We start from the raw sequence: 27,585 nt of genomic DNA on the forward strand, positions 1-27,585 counted from the left end.
CAGACGCTGAGTGGGGATCAGAATGGACTTCTCCTTGTTGACTAGCCAACCGAGGCGGCAGAGAGTGTCCAGGGTTATCTGAAGACTCTGAAGGCAGTCCTGACGGGACGAGCCCTTGATCAAGAGATCGTCCAGATAAGGGATGATGATTATTCCTCTGGAGCGAAGGATGGCCATGACAGTCGCCATCACCTTCATGAAAACATGGGGAGCAGACGCTAGGCTGAAGGGAAGAGCCGTGAACTGATAGTGATCTTCCTGAATCGCAAATCGAAGATATTTCTGATGTTGCACACAAACCGGAATGTGCAGATAGGCGTCCCATATGTCCACAGAGCAGAGGAATTCCCCGGGTTCCATGGAGGCTATCACCAACCGAAGAGACTCCATTTTGAAATGAAGAATCTTCACGTGGCGATTGAGCAATTTGAGGAAGGGAGCCGTCTTTCTTCGGGACTACGAAGAGATTTGAGTAGAACCCTGAAAACCGTTCGTTTGGGGGGACGGGAACAATCACTCCAGCGGAAAGAAGGGAGAAAATGGCCTGAAGGAACCCCGGAATCTGGGACCGCTGTCTCGGACGCCGAGACAGGAAAAAACGTCTGTTTGGGGGGGAAGCAAATTCGATCTTGTATCCGGATGCGACGATTTCTCTGACCCAAGCGTCGTCGACAACAGACAGCCAAGCATCCACGAAAAAGGAAAGTCTGCCTCCCACCCTGGAAGAACTTCCAGGTGGGGTGACCCGTCACTTGGAGGAAAACCTGCCGGAACTGGCGCCTGAAGACCTGGAGTATTGTCCTCTAGATCTCCAGCGGGGAGCGGGCTTGTAAGATGTTTTTTTCTGTTCTCGCTCTCTAGTGGCAGAGGAGTGATCTTGCTGGGCAAATCTGTCCGTGGAAGAGAAGGGACGAAAAGGCCTAAACGGCCGAAAACCCTTTCTATTAAAAAAAAGTTTTGGTCGAGACTGGGGAAGAGAAGTGCTTTTACCACCAGTGGCATCGGAGATTAGCTGGTCCAGCTTGGCTCCAAAGAGCCTAGAACCGAGGAATGGCAGATTAGTAAGGGACTTTTTTGAAGTGGTATCCGCATTCCATGACTTTAGCCAAAGGACTCGGCGTATAGCTACTATGTTGCTATTAGCCCTTGCTACACACCCGGCCGCGTCCAAGGAGGCAGCCAAAAGGTATTTACCGGCATGGTTAATCTGATCTGCCAACTCGTCCTGAGGAGCTGTCGCCAATATTCCCCTGCGAAGGATTTTTGCCCAAGCTGATATGACTTTCGCTACCCTGGCGGATGCGAAAATAGGACAGAGGGAGGCACCAGATGCCTCAAAAATTGACTTAGCCAGAGATTCAATCTGCCTGTCCGTAGGATCTTTAAGCGATGCTCCATCTGGCAGGGATAGAACCGTTTTAGAAGCTATCTAGGAAACTGGGGGGATCCACCTCGGGAGCCTTGGTCCATTTTGTGAGCAGGTCTGCCTCAAAAGGGTACAGCACGTCAAAGTACTTGCGGCCTGAGAAACGTTGCTCAGGGCGCTCCCAGTGTTTGGACAAGGTAGTATTGAACTCTTTGTTATTGGGAAAGGTTCGAGACGGAGGTCTTGCTCGTTTAAGGAGCACAGAGCATTCCTGAGGGGGAGCCTTATCTTGCTTAATTTTAAGGGTTTGAAAGATAGCCGAAATGAGACTATCGACCATGTCCCGTGTTTTAGAAACGTTGTCTGCTTCTGAACTAGATTCCGATTGAGATTCATCGCCAGATTCAGGGTCGTCATCGGAGGAAGGGGAATGAAACCTGGCAGACTCAGAGGGACCCTGCGAGCTAGAGGACGAAGTAGACAGAGCCCGCTTCCTAGAGCTCCTGCCCTGTCTGTCTCTCGGAAGGTCGCGGTCAGGAGCGGACGACTCACCCTGAGAGGCGGTCGTCGCACAGGTGGCAGTAGATAGCTGTGGTAGTCGTTCTAGGACCTGGACCAGGGACTGAGACACTTTAGTCAGATCAGAGACCGACGGCCCATTCTGGGAGAGGGGAAGTACCCTCATCACGGGAATCGGTGTGCTCCTGTGAGGCTGACATAGCTGAAGGACTGCAGGACGGACAGAAGGGTGACGACTGACCCGAAGCCCACTTCTTTTTACAGCGTGCACAGGCGTAGTGAGTAAAATGGGGCTTAAAGGAAAGCGCCGTTGAAGGGCTGGGCATAGGTGGGTAACTCGTTATGGCCGCACTAAATAGACAGGGACTGCAGAGGAGAGCCAATTTGTCATAAAGCGCCGAGCCTACCAGGAATCTGACGAGCAGCAGGACCCTGAAGTGTCCCCCAAGCAGTGAGGAAGCAAGTGAAATTGCAGGCTGGAAGTGAAGTCGGGGGGCGGAGCTTGGCACCAGGCCGTGATTGGACAATGGCAGCGGAGGGGCGCGGTAATAAAAGATTGATGCCTCTAAAAAGGCGTCCTGTGATAGGGTGGAATGGGCGCGAAAAAAGCGCGCCCAGAGTGAGGAAATGAGCGCGTCCAGAGCGGGGAGGAGAGAAAGTGAAAGTGAAGCGGTCTCCTCCCCCCGCCTGGAACTGTAAACTGAAATGGCCGCGGCGCCGGTACATAGAGGTGAGCCTGCGCCACACCGCTGTGAAAACCCCCCTTGTGATAAAATAAAACCCCCGCAGATAACTCAGGAGACCGCTCCATGTGGGACCTCTGTATGTCTCTGCACAGAGGGGAGCGCGGCTGCAGCGTGAGGTGCGCGGCTTGTAGTGGAGAAGGAGGAGCGGGAAGTTCAAATGTGCTCAGAGAAATGCTGAAGGGAACGATCAGACTCTTACCTGACGTCCCTGAAGAGGATGACAGCAGGGGCCATGCGAGCAGACAGGCTGCTGGGAGAGGTCCTCTTACCCTCTGTCATGCAGAAGATGGCGTTTTCCTGCTGGGAGCGAAGGATAGCCCACTGGCTGCCGCCGTCTTCCTCTCAGCCCTGTCCCGGGAGAGGGGTGAGGAGCTGCTTTGGCAAGGACCGGCCACCTGTCATCAGCCCATAGCACCGAATGGTGATAGGGGAAAAGTCCTGCCTGCGGTACTGAGAGCTGCGATGTGGATGACACACCACTGATCGCTCAGCCAACTGATATGGGAAATCAGGGTGATAACTACACCCTGTTTCCCGACGGAGAACCTGAAAAACAAACGAGAAAGGATTAAAAAGTTCGACAAACACCTAAGGAAAGAAAGGAATTAGTAACTGCGGATCTGAGAAGATCCCGGTCCACCTCCGACAGACACTAAGCAAAAACTGGGGTGCTTGGTGCCTGTCGGTGGGTGTATACTGCCGGGGAGGAGCTAATTTTCTTGTTTTGCAGTGTCAGCCTCCTAGCAGCAGCAGCAGCATACACCCCATGGTAATCTGTGTCCCCCAATAAGGCGATAAAGAAACAGGATTTAACCCAGGATCAGTACAGAATAAGTAATGTAATGTATGTACACAGTGACTGCACCAGAATAGTGAGTACAGCTCTGGGGTATAATACAGGATGTAACTCAGGATCAGTACAGGATAAGTAATGTATGTACACAGTGACTGCACCAGCAGAATAATGAGTGCAGCTCTGGAGTATAATACAGGATTTAACCCAGGATAAGTAATGTATAAGCCTCCTAACAGCTTGCTGAAAATGAAGCTGAATGCTCTCGCTCCTATGATACAATCACTAGAATAATATTTGTGCTTCCAGCTCGGTGATCACGTTTTGCGCACATCTGGCAGCTCGCGGCGTCCATGACAGCTGTGTTTGAAATCTGACCTCGAGATAATAAATAGATGGATTCTCTCATTTATGAACAGGATACGTCTGTGCGGCCGCACTCCTCGCTCCGGCAGCGCTTAAATATTTTTTTTTTCTTTTGCGGAAGGAAAAGGAGCCGTGTGTCCCGTGCCAAAGGGATTTGCATTCAGCGCGGACTTCTGAGGATGGAAGGGGAAATGGGTTGCCATGGAGACGGCTTAGTAATGCACGTTCCATCAGATATTAAACATTCCACACGCGGCTGGAATGAGGAGTGACCCCACATTTCCACCCCGAGACTCCGACTTCACGCATATTTCTACTGCAAATAAACACAGATCCCAGGCGGAGCAGTCTGGGGTACGGCAGGAGGAATGCAGACCCCCACACAGCGTGTGCAAACGGCCCATATAAATGCCCCCAAAGTGCCCATAGGGAGGAAAAAAACTACAACCTTGGCACATAATAAAATTATATATATCTCCTACCTAGTTATATAAAAAAAAAAAATAAAAACCTTTATTACTTAATTCCCCATTTTCAAGATCTCTGCTGGCAGTCAGTGGATGGAAGTATTAATATCACGCGAACGAGAGCAGCCCTGACAAATCTACAGAGGAATGAGCGTGCTGCAAGTCCCAGAATGGAAATCATTAGAAATAATGAACCTATAGGGAATGTAGCGTGATCCGCTCTGGAACCCGCGGAACTAGGAGTGCAGCTGTGGAGTATAGTAACGGTTGTAACTCAAGAAAACCACCAAAATATGAACAAACTAAGGGTATCCTGGAGACGGGTGTACATAATGATCCCTTCACTTTCTGCCACTTTTCTAGGTGTGTTGTCAGACAGTCATGTGTCCACGCTGCCAGACATTTACAGTCGGGCCACGTTTCCCAATGGCTGATGTAGTCACTGTGATTAGCGGCAGGGCCAGGTTTCCTTCCCATAAGTGCCAAACATAGCTCCGCTGCAGCCAATGATGGTGTCGCTGCCGTGTGCGTCCCTCTGGGCCCGGACCGCACTCACAAGGCCTAATTCTCAGAATGTTCCACCGTATTGCGTTTCAGCTGGCATCTTGATCGCAACAGCTGTTGTGTGTGTTATGACTGCTGTCTGCTAAACCTGCGTGCACGTCCTACAGATGTAACTATGTAGACACAACTGTAAAAGTATGCAAAGGGTTAAAGCAGAAATCCATCAGGTCAAAGTTATATAAAAAAAAAATCATCTTTATACAAAAAGGCACTTTATACTATATATCCTGTAGATCATTATAAAAATGGAAAACATAACAATAATAACAGAAACATAACAAGAATATCAGCCAGAACATAATCAGTATAATGAACACTGGTCCAGCCGCTCATTCTCTCCTCTCACACATATTATACATATATACAGAATAACAACTATGTACAACTTACACCTTCTGGTCCGGTCACCAAACAAAATAATAATAAAAATATACAAAAGCCCACAAATACATAAACTTTTGTTTTTTAAATATTATTTATATATATATATATATGTATACATACACACACACACACACACACATACATATACATACACACACACACACACACACACACACACACAGTATGAAATAACCAAACTGTACAAATACATACATGGTCCTGCATCTCATGTCTCAAACCAACGTCATAGGCCAAATCAGGCGGTGCCAGTATTTCCTCCAAACACCCCAGTGTCCCAGAGTCCCACAGTATAAACCCACCTCCCCCCTTTTCCCACCACCCAACCTAACACCTATACCCAGATATAGATGCCTATATACAATATATACAGAAACAAACACTACAATAAAAAAAAAAAAAACACAAAGCTCAAGTTCGGCGCCTGCAGCCCTACATCAATGTATACCGATCACAAAACAAAAATCTACAGTGTCAGCAGCAGCCCACCAGCAGGAAAGGAGTTGACCAGTCTAGGGCACACTAAAGGAAAAGCCCCTCCAGAGGAGAGCGGCCCTACGTGTGCCCAGTCTCTCATACTCCAGAGAGCTCAACTTCACCAGGTCACCGAGTATGGTTCTAAACACATCGTCCACTGAGAGGATTTTCCCTTGAGTCGATACTAAGCACCGTGCGTTCCACGTGTGATACCTTACCACTGTGCTAACTAGAAATAAGGTGCAGCGGTCCCAACCACCATGGTCTCCGAATACTCCATAGGCCGATTCCGCTTAAGAGAGACCGGCCAGCAGAGACTAGCCAATGGAGGCGCCCACTCTGCTGTACACCTCTGTGTTTAAGGGACAAATGAAGCAGGAAATGGTCCATGCTTTCCAGCACGGTACCACAATGCTCCCGAGGACAGTTCCTGTCCTCAGAGCTCCTACACTTCAGATTGTCCCTCACACACAGTTTCCCATGGAAGCAGCGCAAAGCCAAGTCCCAAAACTTCGAGGAGATCCTGACAGAACTCAGAAGATGCAAACCCACTGCAAGATCCAGACTTGGGCAATCCCTGAGCACCAGAGGCCTCTGCAAATGGGTCAACAAAACCCTATTGTCAAGGAGTGTCCTTGGCAGAGTCCTGATCTCCCACATTCCCAGACCCCACCAGCGAATTACCTTCAGAACCAAGATAGAGCAAGTCAGAAGATGTCCATGCAGTGTGTGAAGATCCTTCACTTGCCCTCCTGTCTCCCATTCCTGGAAGAGGTTTGCAATAGTGATCTTAATGAAGGTATCCACAAAGAATGCCACAGGGAAGACCATACCCTACTAGTCTCCTCGTACGGTAAGTAACCTCCCTCTTGACCAGGTTCAGTCTATTCCCTCATAACAGTTGTACTGTAAGAACAAACTGTAGACTCGAGTCCAGAGAGACTCCGGCAAGATGCACACACTGACCAAATAAATCAATAAAGGGAGCAGGTAAGTTTTGATCAGGTTTACCATTTCCCTTAGGGTCAAAGACCAACCCTTCCATTGGTTCACCTTCTGAGTGGCGATCTCTAGCCTGCTGTTCCAATTTTGTTTGGGGTAGTCTCCCTGACCAAATCGATGCCAAGGACTTTTGCAGAGACTTTGGGACCTGGAAGGGTGTACGGGAAATCAAAATCAGGATCTCCTCCACCCAGCCAGAGACTCACACTCTTATCCCAGTCTTTTACTAGGCATTGCTCCTACTAGCCAGTTTCCTACTCCACACTGATGAGGGGCAATACCCCAAAACAGCCATCTGTGGATGGATACCATGTTTTGGCATAGGTGGTTTCCTTCATTGGAGACTGCCCTTCCCGTGGTTGTTCCTTCACAGGGAAAGACCTGGCTAGTCATTGCTTTAGTTGAGAAACATGTGATGGTGTCTCTGCGGCTTGTGTTTTGCAAGGACTTTTGCAGAGACTTTGGGACCTGGAAGGGTGTCCGGGAAATCAAAATCAGGATCTCCTCCACCCAGCCAGACTCACACTCTTATCCCAGTTGATCGTGGACCCGGATGCCTCCGAGTAACGATCTACCTCTGACATCAGCCACCCTACTTCCTTGTGAGAGGAAACAAAAACAGTTACATCGTCAGCATACTCCACCACCCTCAGAGTGGCTTCCGATGCTGCCCGATCCATCCCAATCCCGGCCAACGGTCCACGCTCCACCCTCTTAAGAAGTGGGTCAATCGCAAACACGTACAGCAGCGGGCTCAAGTGACTACCGTGGCGAACACCAGTTCCAACTGCAAAAGAGCTGCCAATCCAACCATTCACAGGCGGGAAACTCACTGCCACAACGTACAAGGCTTTAAGCCAATCAACAAACGCCCCCCGGCAGGTCATATCGCTGAAGGACAAACCAGAGGTACTCATGATTGATCGGGTTAAACGCTTTTGCCTGGTCCAGTGACAGCATGTACCCCTTCCAGTGACCAGCCCTACCCTGCTCCACTGCCTCTCAGACACAGAGCACAGCACTAAATGTGCTACGGCCTGGAACAGAGCAATGCTGGGCCTCCGAAAGGAGTCAGTGTGCAAATTTCACCAGTCGATTAAACAGCACCTTGGCCAGAACCTTTTTGTCTGCATTGAGAAGCGCTATGGGACGCCAATTCTCAATGCAAGATGGGTCCTTACCCTTTGACAAGATGATGAGGGCAGACCTCATTGACTTTGGCACAGTGCCTGAGGAAAGACACTCATTGAATACCTCAGTCAAGAGGGGAACCAAAGCATCCTTAAAGGTCTTATAGAACTCAGATGTTAAGCCATCTGGACCGGGCAATTTTTTGGGGGCAAGCCCTTCAATCTCCAACTTAATTTCCTCTTCCCTGATCATCTCTGTCAAAACATCAAGAGAGGGGTCTACCCCTGGTTCGGGGACGGTTTCAGCCAGGAAAGCCAACATCTCATCCCAATTGAGATCCCTCTTCCCCAAGAGGTGTGAGTAGAAGGATCTGACAACCTCCAGGATCCCTGATCTGGATCGCCTCAGGGACCCCGCAGTGTTGACCACACCTGTAACCACTTTACTATTCACTGACATCTTGCAGTTTCTGTAAGGGTCGGGCGAGCAGTACTTCCCGTAATCCCTCTCAAAAACCAAAGAGGTGTTTCTATCATACTGACACCTCATAAGCAAAGATTTCACCCTGGAGATCTCCTCGTGGCTACCTCCAGTTGAGACAAGATGCTCGAGTTTGCCCCTCAGACCCTGATACAGGCGGTACCTGCTCAGACTCCTGAGGCTCGAGAGCTGGTGGAAGAATCTCACCACCATTTTCTTGAACATCTCCCACCACTCTGACTTAAGGGCATGTCACACTAAGAGATATCGCTAGCAATATCGCTATAACTAGTGACGTTATAGCGATATTGCTAGCGATATCGCTGTGTCTGATACCTACGACCCGCTCCCCCGCTGGTTATCGCTGATCGCGCGAGAACGTTCAGGACTGTTTCTCGTCGGGCGCTTCCTGCTGTGAAGACGAGCGACGCGTGGAGCCGGGCGGGAGGACGCAGGATCGCCTGGTGTAACAGGTAAGTAACGACCCCCGTCCCCAGCGATGTCGTTGGTGAGATCTGCCTATGTGGCAGCTCACTAGCGACTATTTAGCGATGTACCAGCGATCCTGACCGCGTCATATCGCTGGTCGGGATCACTGGTACATCGCTAAGTGTGACAGTACATTTACTACTACAAAGATCCAAAAAGGGTACTTGGCTCTGAAGAAAATCCTCAAAGGACTGTCTTATCTCTGCTTCTTCCCAGGGAGACTAATTGAGCCTCCAAAAGCCTCTTCCCATATGGAGAGTCTCTGTAACATTCAGAGAAAACAAAATTAAACAATGGTTAGAGAACTCCACCTCAACAACAGACACTGCTGAAGAGACAGCTTCCTCCTTTAAATAAAACCTATCCATTCTGGACCTACAGTTACCTCTATGATAGGTGAGGTGAACCCCTCGTTGCCTGGGGTGTGCCAAATGTGGACATCCACCAGGCAAGCCTCACTAGCTATACTATTAAGGGTGACGCTATCATGTCAGCTTTTCTCTGGAACCTCCTCTATCTCGGGGCCTCGTGACATTATTGAAGTCCCCTCCAAAGAACCTGCCGACTTGTAAAAAGGTAGGGCTTGATCCTCATAAAGACACACTTCCGGTCTCATTTAGATTGGGGACCATAGATGTTAATGAGCCTGAGCTCTTGTCCCTTCATGAGGATATCTAAGATCAGGCACCTCTCCATTTCTAACTCAATAACCCGTCGGCATTCCACCGATGCGGTAAAAAGGACCACCACTCCGCTATACGGCTCGGCCGCAAGAGACAAATAGGAGGGCCTGAGTTTTCACTCCCTCTTAGCTTTAAACACGTCTGCCATGTTTGGCAGCCTGGTCTCTTGCAAAAAGAAAAAACTGGTGATTGAGTGAGATGGCTTTTTAGTTCCCACTCCCCTTGTCCTCTGCCTCAGAGGAGGAATCCTTCCCCCTCTTTAATGACACAGAGGTGTCCATTTCCACAAGCTTTTCCTTTTTATCATCCTTGTCTCCGGACTCTGGGCCAGTCCCTCCCTCCAAGGACCTTACATTCCCAGAAAGAGACTCGGCACCTCCTGTAAGCCCCGCCGAATCCAGAACCTCACCGTCAGCTTCCTCCTCAGAGGAAGAGATTTTCTCAAGGGCTTGGAACCAGTTAGAAAGACCAACCAGAGGGGAGTCAGTTTTTCCTTCCTTTGGTGCCTCGGTCAGAGCGGAAGAAGATGATTTATCTCCCTTCTTTCTGGTGCCTAGCTTACACTTGTCCTCTAGCCACTGACTATTATCCTCATCCATACTTTCATAATGGGAAGATTCGGAAGCAGTGGCACTTTCCTCCTTGTGGATCCTCCTGACCTCCTCATCCAACTCATCATCCCTCGGGGCCTCAGCAGCAAGACTGGCATCCAGGACAGGAGCTACCTTAGTAGCCTGGGGCTCGCCCAGCTCCCTCTCCTGTCTGCGCTTGTCTAGACACCTGAGCAGGGCAGGCATCTTTTTATTGCTTTTCCTCCTTGGCCCCTCAGCTCCCTCATCCCTGCTAGTCCCTTTCCCGGGGTGATACTTACCAGGCTCTCCTTCTCCTCCCTTCCTTGATAAGCTACTATGCTGCATTTTGGGACTTGCTTGGCGTTGTACTGTGGTCTGCCATTATACTGTGTCAGCTTTTTCCCTATTATTTCAGGTCTCTGACCCTTTCATTCAGCCCTTGGGCATTATTTCCTTATGCGGACATGGGTTTCTGGGTATATGGTTACATTGGGGATGCTTGCTGGGATGTTTTCCATCATGGTGGAAGGAGTCGGTGACATTTGGATTCATACCGTCTGCATTATTTGATTGGCACTTTGTTATTTATATATAACATAGTAACATAGTTATTAAGGTTGAAGGAAGACATTAAGTCCATCTAGTTCAACTCATATCCTATACTAACTTACTCTAACATGTTGATCCAGAGGAAGGCAAAAAAAAACCCATGTGGCAAACAGTAAGCTTCACATTGGGGAAAAAAAAATTCCTTCCCGACTCCACATATGGCAATCAGACTAGCTCCCTGGATCAACGCAATATTAAGGAAACTAGTGTGTAAGGTATAATATCTGTAGCACTTTTTTGAATAAAGTTTTGATATTTTTATATGCAATCTACCGCATGCTCTTCTCCTTCCTCCTGGAATTAATAACTTATTGGTCCCTTCCCCAGCAGAATCAGCCTCACGGCTTTCTCCCACCGGGGTTACGACTGCATTAGAAAAGGAGCGAGGAACGGCTGAATGGGTGACCTAAGTCACCACATAGGTGGCATCTAATCTCCACACAAGATGCAGCAAGATGGCCGATATCCCCACAAAAAGAACATTTCTGCACAGTGCAGTTTGCACTGAAGTGTGTGGGATCGCCTCACCTGTGACAGAGCTTCGGTTGCCCCCCTGGTAAAAGCAGTGCTGTGGAGTCGGAGCTCATTTTGGTGGAGTCGGAGATGGTATAAAATGGACCGACTCCGACTCCTAAAATATATAATAAACTGGGTACAGTAATTCAATGCAGGATGTGCTGAATATTTTTTCATAGGAATTTGGGAAAGTTATGAAATGTCCTATAAATGGCTGTTATATTCCTGATCTAAGGCTGCACTCACACAGCGTTTTTCTTGCGTTTTTTGAGGATACGTTTTTCAGCTGCAAAAGCCGATCAGCTTTTTAAAAAACCGCATCACCTGAAAGGTTTTTGAGCTCATAGATAATGTTTTCAATAGCAAAAGCAGATTAGAAATCTGCTCTATCTATCCATTTATCCATATCTGTCTAGCCATATCGTATCTGTACCAAAAAGAATGAAAACCGGGTAGTACACAGACTAACACTCCTCTTTTTTTTTAAGCACCAGTCAGGTACACCTCATAGCTGCCCAAAAGGACGCCCAGGACAGGCATTGCTCGTCTTCAGTAACACATCAACATCAATTGCTAGTTGGAATAAATAGACTGCATACATCACCACCACATCTTCTTAAGGTGCAGGCTTTATTTTCAAGTGTAGGGATGTGCAGTATGAGGTTCTGCAGCAGCTGAGGTGTGCAGTATGAGGTTCTGCCCCCCCCCAGGTTGGATCCTAGCTACGCCCATGGTGTGAATGTAGCCTGAGGATCTAGGCTTTGTCTTGGCTGAGATAAGTCATAGTGTTAGCGTATGTGTGATATAATATATATATATATATATATATATATATATATATATATATATATATATATATACACACATATATACACACACAGTACAGACCAAAAGTTTGGGCACACCTCATTCAAAGAGTTTTCTTTATTTTCATTACTATGAAAATTGTAGATTCGGTCTGAAGTCAACAAAACTATGAATTAAGACGTGTGGAATTATATAATTAACAAAAAAGTGTGAAACAACTGAAAATACTGTATGTCTTATATTCTAGGTTCTTCAAAGTAGCCACCTTTTGCTTGATTACTGCTTTGCACACTCTTGGCATTCTCTTGATGAGCTTCAAGAGGTAGTCACCAGAAATGGTTTTCACTTCACAGGTGTGTCCTGTCAGGTTTAATAAGTGGGATTTCTTGCCATATAAATGGGGTTGGGACCATCAGTTGTGTTGTGCAAAAGTCTGGTGGATACACAGCTGATAGTACTACTGAATAGACTGTTAGAATTTGTATTATGGCAAGAAAAAAGCAGCTAAGTAAAGAAAAACGAGTGGCCATCATTACTTTAAGAAATGAAGGTCAGTCAGTCTGAAAAATTGAGAAAACTTTGAAAGTGTCCCCAAGTGCAGTGGCAAAAACCATCAAGCGCTACAAAGAAACTGGCTCACAGGAGGACCGCCCCAGGAAAGGACCAAGAGTCACCTCTGCTGCGGAGGATAAGTTCATCTGAGTCACCAGCCTCAGAAATCGCAGGTTAACAGCAGCTCAGATTAGAGACCAGGTCTATGCCACACAGAGTTCTAGCAGCAGACACAACTCTACAACAACTGTTAAGAGGAGACTTTGTGCAGCAGGCCTACATGGTATAATAGCTGCTAGGAAACCACTGCTAAGGATAGGCAACAAGCAGAAGAGACTTGTTTGGGCTAAAGAACACAAGGAATGGACATTAGACCAGTGGAAATCTGTGCTTTGGTCTGATGAGTCCAAATTTGAGATCTTTGGTTCCAACCACCGTGTCTTTGTGCGACGCAAAAAAGGTGAACGGAAGGACTCTACATGCCTGGTTCCCACCGTGAAGCATGGAGGAGGAGGTGTGATGGTGTGGGGGTGCTTTGCTGGTGACACTGTTGGGGATTTATTCAAAATTGAAGGCATACTGAACCAGCATGGCTACCACAGCATCTTGCAGCGGCATGCTATTCCATCCGGTTTGCGTTTAGTTGGACCATCATTTATTTTTCAACAGGACAATGACCCCAAACACACCTCCAGGCTGTGTAAGGGCTATTTGACCAAGAAGGAGAGTGATGAGGTGCTACGCCAGATGACCTGGCCTCCACAGTCACCAGACCTGAACCCTATTGAGATGGTTTGGGGTGAGCTGGACCGCAGAGTGAAGGCAAAAGGGCCAACAAGTGCTAAGCATCTCTGGGAACTCCTTCAAGACTGTTGGAAGACCATTTCCGGTGATTACCTCTTGAAGCTCATCAAGAGAATGCCAAGAGTGTGCAAAGCAGTAATCAAAGCAAAAGGTGGCTTCTTTGAAGAACCTAGAACATAAGACATATTTTCAGTTGTTTCACACTTTGTTAATTATATAATTCCACATGTGCTAATTCATAGTTTTCGGAATCCACATGAAGAAATGGTCGCACTCATCGAGTTTGTATATCACATGTCGGGCCGGGGGAGTGACATAAGGAGTGCAAAAAGGCTGACAACGGCCGTTTCGCGCTACTAGAGCGCTTCAAACTCGATGAGTGCGACCATTTCTTCATGTGGATTCCGAGGATTGTCTATTTCAGGTCAAGCACCCGAGTTCACCAGCCGTCTGCTTCCTGCATACCGCACACCTTCTGAGAATATACGGTAACAGCGGTGCCATACGCGTTTTTTCTTGATTGTTGCTATAATTCATAGTTTTGATGCCTTCAGAATGAATCTACAATTTTCATTGTCATGAAATAAAACTCTTGAATGAGAAGGTGTGTCCAAACTTTTGGTCTGTACTGTATATATGTAATCGATATTACATAGTGTATTACATATTTACAATTTATTACAGTTTTTTGTGTTCTAAAGTTGTATTCCAATAAATATATATTCTGTTCTATCTAAATATCTTGATTATTGATCATAAAAATGATTAAATGTCTGATGTTCACATTGTACTACAATAAATTTTTCACTTAAATATAAGCAATAAATGTGGGAGTCGGAGTCGTGGAGTCGGAATCGGTGTAAGGGAAATTGAGGAGTCGGAGTCGCAGGTTTGGCTTACCGACTCCACAGCCCTGGGTAGAAGACCTGGATACGATCCCTACCCAGGAAGGCAGATTATGGATTGTGGGCAACTGTACCACCTGAATGCTTAAGTTTTACCATAAGCGTCCAGGCCCCTGAGCAGATACCAAACTCGTCACGGTTCTTTCTTTGGCATCTCTACCACTTCTCCATTTCGGCCAAGCTACGTCATGATGTCATAAGAAAGCGACTCGTTACAAGTCATCACGGTCACTTTCTTGACTTGGTTTTGGCGAGACACAGCCTCTGAATGGCAAAGTCTCGCCAGCCGGGCTCATTTTTTTGACAACTCGTAATTCGACCAGAATAGATCAAGCTCCTCTGGCAGAACAAAGCTGACCTGTAACTCAGGTGTGGAATAGGGATGTATCAAGGCATAGATGTCAATTGCCTTGAAGCCCACCTTCAGCAGGAGCTCCACAAGCTTAGACCTTGGAGGACATGCATTACTGCCCCTCCACCGAACACGGACCACATTCCTACACAGACAGCCTGGCTGTTGGGAGGGACCACACTGCATCCCCCCTTTTTTCTCTCGGAAGGCCCCGAGGCCATGCCTCTCTATCCAGGATAGATCAACCTCTCGACCCTCTACCATTAGTGATCTCTCCCCTTCTTTAGATCCTCCAGGAGACGCAGCTGCAACATGCAGCCCCCAGGGACGAGGAGGACGCCCTACTTCCCCCGGAGGTGACAGTGGCATAACTCTTGATGGGTTCTGCCATCAATGGGAAGGGGGAGGGCCACCGGACCAGTGACCACATCAACACCACTATTACCCACCTCCATAACCCCCTCACCCTCCACCAAACCAGCAGCCACACCACTAGACAAAGAAACTTCCTCATCCACACCTCCCACCACATTCACTCCTGCTGGACCTTTGACAACAGGGGGTGACATTTTGACCTCCGCATCACCAGGCACAAGGGGCTCAGCCTCAGCCACAGAACTGGTGGTAACCTCACCCCTAGACTTACGTGTGCCCTTCGCATTATCGGTTGGCAATTTTCATTGCTTCACTGTTGATACCAGGAGCCGCTGATCTTTTGCCGCTGTGAGGCACCGCTGATCCTTTATATCAGCATCTTGCTGACCAGCGGCGACAACACAGAATGGGACTTTGGGAGGACCAGAACTACTGGCCCCGGAAACCCCCTCACACTGCCACCGCTTCTCAACTAAGTGATCAGTAGCAACAGTATTCAGGGGCGCTGAAGCTACTGGAACTCCCCCCGACATTGGGCCACTCCCCCTCCCACTGAGGAACACACCACAGCATCGTGGCCTGTACGTTCGCCCGCTGCCGGGCCGCCATCACTGTCCAGCCTCTCGGCTGATGTACCTCGTGCTACTACAAGCAGAGTCAGAGCTCTGCGCCTCACTACCGTGCTCTGTACTCTCCCCATGCCTTTGCACCGGATCCACAGCAGAACCCAGGCTGAGCAACAGAGCTTATACAGTGAGCCGACCCTGCAAATGACTTGGCTCCCTGCGACCAGATGTCATTGTCGCCTGTGGAGGGAGCTCGCTGCATGTGGCCTGCGGGTGACTTTGCAGGCTGCCAGGTGGGGCTTTCTGCTGGTCATCATCATCATCATCCACCTGGCTCGCAGGCTGCATGCCCATCTGCCTTTCCTCTCTGTTATCTGCCATTTCTCTGAATCTGTCCTCATTCAGTAGTTTTTTTGTAAATGGTCCACTTTTTTTTCCTCTAAGGAATACTTTCCTCATCTCCAGCTCATGAATTTCAAGCTTCAGCCTCTTTACCTCCGTCTGGAGTGGATTCTTCCTTGGTTTGGAGGCACCTGCAGCTTTGGCGCTTGTGCAGCGCAGCTCCTCCCAGAGCCTCCTGGTCTTACTCGCCTCTTCATACTCACAGAGGTGGCTCATGACCCGGGAGGCATATGTGGACACAGACTCCTTGGGTCTCTACAGCTCCAACCTTCCTCAGTGAGTTTGGCCTCTCCTCTGTGAGCACTCCTCTGGAAGGACCTCCATCATGCATGCTTGCAGGATTTTCCACCATGTTGGAAGCCTTGCGGCTTCTCTGAGTCTCTGCAGACTCGAAGGGAGTAGGAGCTACATTGCTACTGGTGGAGCGTCTCATCCCCAAGACCTTTGATGTGCAGGCCGGTTGCTGGTTTCTGCTGATCCCCACTGGCCTGGTCCGGAAAACAGAAGACTGAGACTTGGCTCCATTGCTCATCCCAGGAAACCCACTCCCTCCCTGGGTAAGAGAGAGAGCAGGTCCACGGGTGGAGAGATGGTGTTTCTCATGAACGAACACACCCACAATTAGCACAATGAGCAGCAGCTGAGCAGAGCAGCACTCACTATTCTGCTGGAGCAGTCACTGTGTACATAAATTACATTACTTATCCTGTACTGATCCTGAGTTACCGCCTGCATTATACTCCAGAGCTGCACTAATTATTCTGCTGGTGCAGTCACTGTGTACATACATTACTTATCCTGTACTGATCCTGAGTTACATCCTGTATTATACTCCAGAGCTGCACTCACTATTCTGCTGGTGGAGTCACTGTGTATACATTATTGATCCTGTACTGATCCTGAGATACATCCTGTATTATACTCCAGAGCTGCACTATTATGCTGGTGCAGTCACTGTGTACATACATTACATTACTTATCCTGTACTACACCTGAGTTACATCCTGTATTATACTCCAGAGCTGCACTCACTATTCTGCTGGTGCAGTCACTGTGTACATACATTACATTACTTATCCTGTACTACACCTGAGTTACATCCTGTATTATACTCCAGAGCTGCACTCTCTATTCTGCTGGTGCAGTCACTGTGTACATACATTACATTACTTATCCTGTACTGATCCTGAGTTACATCCTGTATTATACTCCAGAGCTGCACTCACCATTCTGCTGGTGCAATCACGGTGTACATGACTGGTATAATCAGGTTTGCCCTCACCTCCCCGTGGTCGCTCGCTGTCATGACCTCCTAAAATCACCCAGATGCCTTTATCTTCAAGCTTTGGTTTCCATCGCTCTATAATACCAGGAGAACCATCCTGAAAGAAATAACAGTACAACTCTTCACTTCCGCAGAATTCAGCGTTTGAAAGTTTTGAGTTTTCGTAAGATTTGCTGGATCTCTGCTTCATGTCGATGAATGGAAATTTAGCTCTTTACAGGCAAAAGGCCAAAACATAGGAGCTGCCCAATAATGTGCCGTCTGAGGCCTTCAAGACGCCCTCCGTCCTCTGGGTGCAAATGACAGCATTCATTCATTGACAATGAGCAGAGATGTTGAAAAAAGTGAGAAATGTAACCAGAAAGAGAGAGAGAGCTGCAAAACGGGTTATTCTGTATTATGTAACATCCTTTCCTATCACGGGAGAAAGCAGCTGACCCCAAAATCTCATTTTAAAGAGTCTGGGAAGCGGAGACTTAAATTGTTTGCCAGAGTCACAGAACTACAAGTCCCAGCATGCAGCTGTTGGGCTCCTCGTTGCTCAGTGTCCTAGATGACCAGGTTGGATAGTAGAACTACAAGTCCCAGAATGCAGCTGTCAGGCTCCTCGTCGCTCATTGTCCTGGATGAGCGGGTGTGAGGGCAGAACTACAAGTCCCAGCATGCAGCTGTCCTGGATGAGAGGTTGCGAGGGTAGGTCAGGTGGAGTGCACATACAAAAGACTGCTCACCGTGCTGCCGTCATTGTAAATGGAGACTTCCAGGACGCCGCCGAAATCCTGCCGCGAGACGGATGCCAAGCAGTCGTGCAGCCAGAGTGCGGCATTGTACACGGGGACCACGAGCGACTGCAACACAAGAGAGAGATGAGACCAATGCAGTGAGCACTGCCTGTTACCCATGACACCCCGTACTGACCGGCACCGTTACTGAAAGCCCCCCAAATCTGGAGGGACCGGGAAAACATGCTCTGGTATAAAATATACACAAAAGGGGACATTATCGCCCATAGCAACCAATCACAGTGCAGCTTTCATTTCAAATTCTGCTCTTTAAAAAAGAAAGCTGTGCTGTGATTGGTCGCTATGGGCAACAAACCCTGTTCTAGTTTTGATTAATATCCCCCTTAAAGTGAACAACTCATCCTTACTGGAGGCTCCCAGAGGTGACCAATCCCGCACCACAGAGGACAAACTAGCAACCTGAATGAGTCAGCAGATGACTGGACAATACTGGGCAAAGGGCACTGTGGGGATACAGGCCCCCACCCCAGAACAAATGTACACCATCACCCACTTTCATGGAAGCAGAATCGAGAAATGTTTTTCACTTTTTTGGGTTAGGGACGGGTAAGAGGGGAGGGGTCATGTAGTTTTACACAGTCCAATAGGGGGCGCACGCACCACGTCCGCTGGCGGATTGGTCTCCAAATCTGCAACGGCCGAACTGCTTCCGGACGCCTTCATGTGGCTGCTGTGGATAAGTTTTAGGCAGGTGTGGGGAAAAAAAAGGCTGCAAAGTAAGAAAAAATTAATTAAAAAAACAAAAGCTTAATAAAAATAATAGTGAGGGAACAAAAGAGAAATCTAAACCCCATCAGTATGTGGTGATCGCTCTTTGCCTTCATCACTTCTTCTCCGTACTTGTCATTTGTACACAGGTTATGAAGGAGCTCGGCAGGAGGTTGTCCCAAACATCTTGGAGAACTGACCCCAGATCTTCTGTGGATGTCACTTGTGCATCTCCCTCTGTCTCTTCATGTGATCCCAGACAGACTGGATGATGTGAGATCAGGGCTCTGTGGGACCGGATCATCACTTCCAGGACTCCTCGCTCTCAATGATATTGGCTGGATGTTAGGATCGAACCTGTCTTCCACAACCTCACCATTATAGTAGATTAGCTGTTCCTCACCCGGTTTTGAGCCTCCTACACAGCAGTTTTTGCAATTGATTGTCACAACCTACACATGAAAAGGATGCTCATCATGTGCTTGGTGTAATCGGTTATTAATACCCCTGTCTGAGAAAGGGAAAGGGCGGTCTCCACTTACGCATAAGATTTAGATTTCTGTTCATTCACTTTGCATTTTGTGATTAGATTAAAAAAAACACACAACTCTTCTGTTTCTGAAAACTTTTTAATTTACAAAAGTTGAAGGCAGGTGTAGAAAAAAATCCTGCTCTTTAATGTTTGTTCAGTCACTGCCCCCTCCCCCCTGGGCTATCACACACACAGAGTATCACTCTGCAGTCACTACCCCCACTGTCACACATACACAGTAACACTCTGCAGTCACTACCCCCACTGTCACACATACACAGTAACACTCTGCAGTCACTACCCCCACTGTCACACATACACAGTAACACTCTGCAGTCACTGCCCCCACTGTCACACATACACAGTAACACTCTGCAGTCACTGCCCCCCAGTCACACATACACAGTATCTCTGCAGTCACTGCCCCCCCCACTGTCACACACAAACACAGTATCACTCTGCAGTCACTGCCCCCCCCACTGTCACACATACACAGCATCACTCTGCAGTCACTGCCCCCCCCCAATGTCACACATACACAGCATCACTCGGCAGTCACTGCCCCCCCACTGTCACACACACAGTATCACTCTGCAGTCACTGCCCCCCCACTGTCACACACAAACACAGTATCACTCTGCAGTCACTGCCCCCCCCAATGTCACACATACACAGTATCACTCTGCAGTCACTGCCCCCCCCCCACTGTCACACATACACAGTATCACTCGGCAGTCACTGCCCCCCCCCCAATGTCACACATACACAGTATCACTCGGCAGTCACAACCCCCCCACTGTCACATACACACAGTATCACTCTGCAGTCACTGCCCCCCCCACTGTCACACACAAACACAGTATCACTCGGCAGTCACTGCCCCCCCACTGTCACACACACAGTATCACTCTGCAGTCACTGCCCCCCCACTGTCACACACAAACACAGTATCACTCTGCAGTCACTGCCCCCCCCCAATGTCACACATACACAGTATCACTCTGCAGTCACTGCCCCCCCCCCACTGTCACACATACACAGTATCACTCGGCAGTCACTGCCCCCCCCCCAATGTCACACATACACAGTATCACTCGGCAGTCACTGCCCCCCCCCCCCAATGTCACACATACACAGTATCACTCGGCAGTCACAACCCCCCCACTGTCACATACACACAGTATCACTCTGCAGTCACTGCCCCCCAGTCACACACACACACACACAGTATCACTCTGCAGTCACTGACCCCCACTGACACACACACACACACACAGTATCACTCTGCAGTCACTGACCCCCACTGACACACATACACTGTATCACTCTGCCGTCACTGCCCCCCACTGACACACATACACAGTATCACTCTGCAGTCACTGCCCCCCACTGTCACACATACACAGTATCACTCTGCAGTCACTGACCCCCACTGACACACACAGTATCACTCTGCAGTCACTGCCCCCCCCCACTGTCACACATACACAGTATCACTCTGCAGTCACTGCCCCCAGTGTCACATACACAGTATCACTCTGCAGTCACTTCCCCCCACTGTCACATACACACAGTATCACTCTGCAGTCACTGCCCCCCCCACTGTCACACACACAGTATCACTCTGCAGTCACTGCCCCCCCCACTGTCACACACACAGTATCACTCTGCAGTCACTGCCCCCCCCACTGTCACACACACAGTATCTCTGCAGTCACTGCCCCCCCACTGTCTCACACAAACAGTATCACTCTGCAGTCACTGCCCCCCCCCACTGTCACACATACACAGTATCACTCTAAAGTCACTGCCCCCCCCACTGTCACACATACACAGTATCACTCGGCAGTCACTACCCCCCCCCCACTGTCACATACACACAGTATCACTCTGCAGTCACTGCCCCCCCCAGTGTCACACATACACAGTATCACTCTGCAGTCACTACCCCCCCCCACTGTCACACATACACAGTAACACTCTGCAGTCACTGCCCCCCCCACTGTCACACATACACAGTATCACTCTGCAGTCACTGCCCCCCCCACTGTCACACATACACAGTATCACTCTGCAGTCACTGCCCCCCCCACCGTCACACATACACAGTATCACTCGGCAGTCACTACCCCCCCCACCGTCACATACACACAGTATCACTCGGCAGTCACTACCCCCCCACTGTCACATACACACAGTATCACTCTGCAGTCACTGCCCCCCCACGGTCACATACACACAGTATCACTCTGCAGTCACTGACCCCCACTGACACACATACACAGTATCACTCTGCAGTCACTGCCTCCCACTGTCACATACACAGTATCACTCTGCCGTCACTGCCCCCCACTGTCACACATACACAGTATCACTCTGCAGTCACTGCCCCCCACTGTCACACATACACAGTATCACTCTGCAGTCACTGCCCCCACTGTCACACACACAGTATCTCTGCAGTCACTGCCCCCCACTGTCACACACACACAGTATCACTCTGCAGTCACTGCCCCCCCCACTGTCACACACACAGTATCACTCTGCAGTCACTACCCCCCCCCACTGTCACACACACAGTATCTCTGCAGTCACTGCCCCCCCACTGTCACACACAAACACAGTATCACTCTGCAGTCACTGCCCCCCCCCCCACTGTCACACACAAACACAGTATCACTCTGCAGTCACTGCCCCCCCCCCACTGTCACACATACACAGTATCACTCTAAAGTCACTGCCCCCCCCACTGTCACACATACACAGTATCACTCGGCAGTCACTACCCCCCCACTGTCACATACACACAGTATCACTCTGCAGTCACTGCCCCCCCCAGTGTCACACATACACAGTATCACTCTGCAGTCACTGTCCCCCAGTGTCACACATACACAGTATCACTCTGCAGTCACTGCCCCCCCCACTGTCACACATACACAGTATCACTCTAAAGTCACTGCCCCCCCCACTGTCACACATACACAGTATCACTCGGCAGTCACTACCCCCCCCACTGTCACATACACACAGTATCACTCTGCAGTCACTGCCCCCCAGTCTCACACACACAGTATCACTCTGCAGTCACTGACCCCCACTGACACATACACAGTATCACTCTGCCGTCACTGCCCCCTCACTGTCACACATACACAGTATCACTCTGCAGTCACTGCCCCCCACTGTCACACACACAGTATCACTCTGCAGTCACTGCCCCCCCCACTGTCACACATACACAGTATCACTCTGCAGTCACTGCCCCCCCCACTGTCACACATACACAGTATCACTCTGCAGTCACTGTCCCCCACTGTCACACATACACAGTATCACTCTGCAGTCACTGCCCCCCCAGTCACACATACACAGTATCACTCTGCAGTCACTGCCCCCCCACTGTCACACACACAGTATCACTCTGCAGTCACTGTCCCCCACACACAGTATCACTCTGCAGTCACTGTCCCCCACTGTCACACACACAGTATCACTCTGCAGTCACTGCCCCCCCCCCATTGTCACACACACACACAGTATCACTCTGCAGTCACTGTCCCCCACTGTCACACACAGTATCACTCTGCAGTCACTGCCCCCCCCACTGTCTCACACACAGTATCACTCTGCAGTCACTGTCCCCCACTGTCACACACACAGTATCACTCTGCAGTCACTGTCCCCCCCACTGTCACACATACACAGTATCACTCTGCAGTCACTGCCCCCCCAGTGTCACACATACACAGTATCACTCTGCAGTCACTGCCCCCCAGTCACACATACACAGTATCACTCTGCAGTCACTGCCCCCCCAGTGTCACACATACACAGTATCACTCTGCAGTCACTGCCCCCCAGTGTCACACATACACAGTATCACTCTGCAGTCACTGCCCCCCCCACTGTCACACATACACAGTATCACTCTGCAGTCACTGCCCCCCCCACTGTCACACATACACAGTATCACTCTGCAGTCACTGCCCCCCAGTGTCACACATACACAGTATCACTCTGCAGTCACTGCCCCCCCAGTCACACATACACAGTATCACTCTGCAGTCACTGCCCCCCCAGTCACACATACACAGTATCACTCTGCAGTCACTGCCCCCCCACTGTCACACATACAGTATCACTCTGCAGTCACTGCCCCCACTGTCACACATACACAGTATCACTCTGCAGTCACTACCCCCACTGTCACACATACACAGTATCACTCTGCAGTCACTGCCCCCCCCCCCCACTGTCACACACACACAGTATCACTCGGCAGTCACTATCCCCCCCCTGTCACATACACACAGTATCACTCTGCAGTCACTGCCCCCCAGTCACACACATACACAGTATCACTCTGCCGTCACTGCCCCCCACTGTCACACATACACAGTAACACTCTGCAGTCACTACCCCCACTGTCACACATACACAGTAACACTCTGCAGTCACTACCCCCACTGTCACATACACAGTAACACTCTGCAGTCACTACCCCCCCACTGTCACACATACACAGTATCACTCTGCAGTCACTACCCTCACTGTCACACATACACAGTATCACTCTGCAGTCACTACCCCCACTGTCACACATACACAGTAACACTCTGCAGTCACTGCCCCCCCCCCACTGTCACACATACACAGTAACACTCTGCAGTCACTGCCCCCCCCCCACTGTCACACATACACAGTATCACTCTGCAGTCACTACCCCCCCCACTGTCACACATACACAGTAACACTCTGCAGTCACTGCCCCCCCCACTGTCACACATACACAGTATCACTCTGCAGTCACTGCCCCCCCCCCACTGTCACACATACACAGTATCACTCTGCAGTCACTGCCCCCCCCACCGTCACACATACACAGTATCACTCTGCAGTCACTGCCCCCCCCACCGTCACACATACACAGTATCACTCGGCAGTCACTACCCCCCCACCGTCACATACACACAGTATCACTCTGCAGTCACTGCCCCCCCACTGTCACACATACACAGTATCACTCTGCAGTCACTGCCCCCCCACTGACACACATACACAGTATCACTCTGCAGTCACTGCCCCCCCCACTGACACACATACACAGTATCACTCTGCAGTCACTGCCCCCCCCCACTGTCACACATACACAGTATCACTCTGCAGTCACTGCCCCCCCCCCACTGTCACACATACACAGTATCACTCTGCAGTCACTGCCCCCCCCCCACTGTCACACATACACAGTATCACTCTGCAGTCACTGCCCCCCCCCCACTGTCACACATACACAGTATCACTCTGCAGTCACTGCCCCCCCACTGTCACACATACACAGTATCACTCTGCAGTCACTGCCCCCCCCCACTGTCACATACACACAGTATCACTCGGCAGTCACTATCCCCCCCCTGTCACATACACACAGTATCACTCTGCAGTCACTGCCCCCCAGTCACACACACAGTATCACTCTGCAGTCAATGACCCCCAGTCACACACATACACAGTATCACTCTGCCGTCACTGCCCCCCACTGTCACACATACACAGTAACACTCTGCAGTCACTACCCCCACTGTCACACATACACAGTAACACTCTGCAGTCACTACCCCCACTGTCACACATACACAGTAACACTCTGCAGTCACTGCCCCCCCCCACTGTCACACATACACAGTATCACTCTGCAGTCACTGCCCCCACTGTCACACATACACAGTATCACTCTGCCGTCACTGCCCCCCACTGTCACACATACACAGTATCACTCTGCAGTCACTGCCCCCCCCCACTGTCACACATACACAGTAACACTCTGCAGTCACTGCCCCCCCCACTGTCACACATACACAGTATCACTCTGCAGTCACTGCCCCCCCCCACTGTCACACATACACAGTATCACTCTGCAGTCACTGCCCCCCCCCACTGTCACACATACACAGTATCACTCTGCAGTCACTGCCCCCCCCCACTGTCACACATACACAGTAACACTCTGCAGTCACTGCCCCCCCCACTGTCACACATACACAGTATCACTCTGCAGTCACTGCCCCCACTGTCACACATACACAGTATCACTCTGCTGTCACTGCCCCCCCACTGTCACACATACACAGTATCTCTGCAGTCACTACCCCCCCCCCCCACTGTCACACACACACACAGTATCTCTGCAGTCACTGCCCCCCACTGTCACACATACACAGTATCACTCTGCAGTCACTGCCCCCCCCACTGTCACATACACACAGTATCACTCTGCAGTCACTGCCCCCACTGTCACACATACACAGTATCACTCTGCAGTCACTGCCCCCCCCACAGTCACACATACACAGTATCACTCCGCAGCGCTCCCCCCACTGTCACACATACACAGTATCACTCTGCAGTCACTGCCCCCCCCACAGTCACACATACACAGTATCCCTCCGCAGCGCTCCCCTCCCTGCGTTATTGTTTGTCCCTTTTCCCGCCACGCACCTGAGATAAGAAGCCGGTCAGCACCACGTGGTTTTACTCTGCGGTAAACTAAGACGTTTCCGGGGAGGATGCTACAGTTGATTGGCCACCTCGAAACCTCCCTCACATCTCATTGGCTGAGGCTGCTGTCCATTCAATCATCTGCTTTGGAGCTCAACACTGAAGCATGGTTAACCCGTAGTATACTGGTAGTACTAGTAATCGTCTAATTACTCCTGTCAGCAGCATAGCACAGGAGGAGGCCAAGTGCTAATAACACAGTGTATGCAGTATGTAGGTAAACTGCTGACCTGTGTATCTAATCCTATCCTGTGTGATACTGACTGCTGAGCCGTGTATCTAATCCTATCCTGTGTGATACTGTCTGCTGAGCTGTGTATCTAATCCTATTCTGTGTAATACTGACTGCTGAGCTGTGTATCTAATCCTATAATACAGTCTGCTGAGCCGTGTATCTAATCCTATCCTGTGTGATACTGTCTGCTGAGCCGTGTATCTAATCCTATCATGTGTGATACCGTCTGCTGAGCTCTGTATCTAATCCTATCATGTGTGATACTGCCTGCTGAGTTGTGTATCTAATCCTATCCTATGTGATACTGACTGCTGAGCTGTGTATCTAATCCTCTCCTGTGATACTGTCTGCTGAGCCGTGTATCTAATCCTATCCTGTGTGATACTGACTGCTAAGCTGTGTATCTAATCCTCTCCTGTGTGATACTGTCTGCTGAGCCGTGTATCTAATCCTATCATGTGTGATACTGTCTGCTGAGCTGTGTATCTAAGTTATAGAAAAAACTAAGTGCTAAGTATCTCATATGTTTTTCTAGATTACAAAAGCCATTATGCTATTCATATTTCACTTATTTCATATTTGATATGCCTTATGAAGGCCATTGTGAAGTGTATTACTAAAGCCATTTTGCTATTCCTATTTCATATTTAGTGTGCTACCATTTTCTAATTTAATATGAGCTGTGTATCTAATCCTATCCTGTGTGATACTGACTGCTGAGCTGTGTATCTAATCCTATCCTGTGTGATACTGTCTGCTGAGCTGTGTATCTAATCCTCTCCTGTGTGATACTGTCTGCTGAGCTGTGTATCTAATCCTCTCCTGTGTGATACTGTCTGCTGAGCCGTGTATCTAATCCTATCCTGTGTGATACTGTCTGCTGAGCCGTGTATCTAATCCTATCCTGTGTGATACTGCCTGCTGAGCTGTGTATCTAATCCTCTCCTGTGTGATACTGTCTGCTGAGCTGTGTATCTAATCCTCTCCTGTGTGATACTGTCTGCTGAGCTGTGTATCTAATCCTCTCCTGTGTGATACTGTCTGCTGAGCTGTGTATCTAATCCTCTCCTGTGTAATACTGACTGCTGAGCTGTGTATCTAATCCTATCCTGTGTAATACTGACTGCTGAGCTGTGTATCTAATCTTATCCTGTGTAATACTGACTGCTGAGCTGTGTATCTAATCCTATAATACAGTCTGCTGGGCCGTGTATCTAATCCTATCATGTGTGATACCGTCTGCTGAGCTGTGTATCTAATCCTATTCTGTGTGATACTGTCTGCTGAGCTGTGTATCTAATCCTATCATGTGTGATACTGTATGCTGAGCTGTGTATGTAATCCTATCATGTGTGATACTGTCTGCTGAGCTGTGTATCTAATCCTATCATGTGTGATACTGACTGCTGAGCTGTGTATCTAATCCTATCCTGTGTGATACTGTATGCTGAGCTGTGTATCTAATCCTATCCTGTGTGATACTGTATGCTGAGCTGTGTATCTAATCCTATCATGTGTG

General features: G+C 49.2%; 1 protein-coding gene across 3 annotated transcripts in view; it reads right to left on the reverse strand.

Annotated features, from left to right (window-relative positions):
* Positions 1-25,819, reverse strand: part of B3GNTL1 (UDP-GlcNAc:betaGal beta-1,3-N-acetylglucosaminyltransferase like 1) — a 254,602-nt gene extending 228,783 nt beyond the window's left edge. For 2 of the 3 annotated variants that reach the window (XR_012226679.1, XM_073559612.1), the window contains exons 1-4: positions 25,772-25,819; positions 18,634-18,742; positions 17,962-18,078; positions 17,228-17,327 (exon numbers count right to left, since the gene is read on the reverse strand). Coding sequence is in view for 1 of the 3 variants with exons in the window: in XM_073559612.1 (XP_073415713.1) it covers positions 17,228-17,327; positions 17,962-18,078; positions 18,634-18,696 (280 nt within the window). In the remaining 2 variants the exon portion in view is untranslated. Of the gene's footprint in view, positions 1-17,227; positions 17,328-17,961; positions 18,079-18,633; positions 18,743-25,771 lie in introns of those variants that run through there. The other variant, XM_073559613.1, reaches the window with a different exon arrangement.
* Positions 25,820-27,585: the final 1,766 nt, after the last annotated feature.

This window comes from Dendrobates tinctorius, unplaced genomic scaffold, assembly GCF_039654945.1.
Source record: "Dendrobates tinctorius isolate UK_male_01 unplaced genomic scaffold, ASM3965494v1 ptg000014l, whole genome shotgun sequence".
Classification (NCBI taxonomy): domain Eukaryota; kingdom Metazoa; phylum Chordata; class Amphibia; order Anura; family Dendrobatidae; genus Dendrobates; species Dendrobates tinctorius.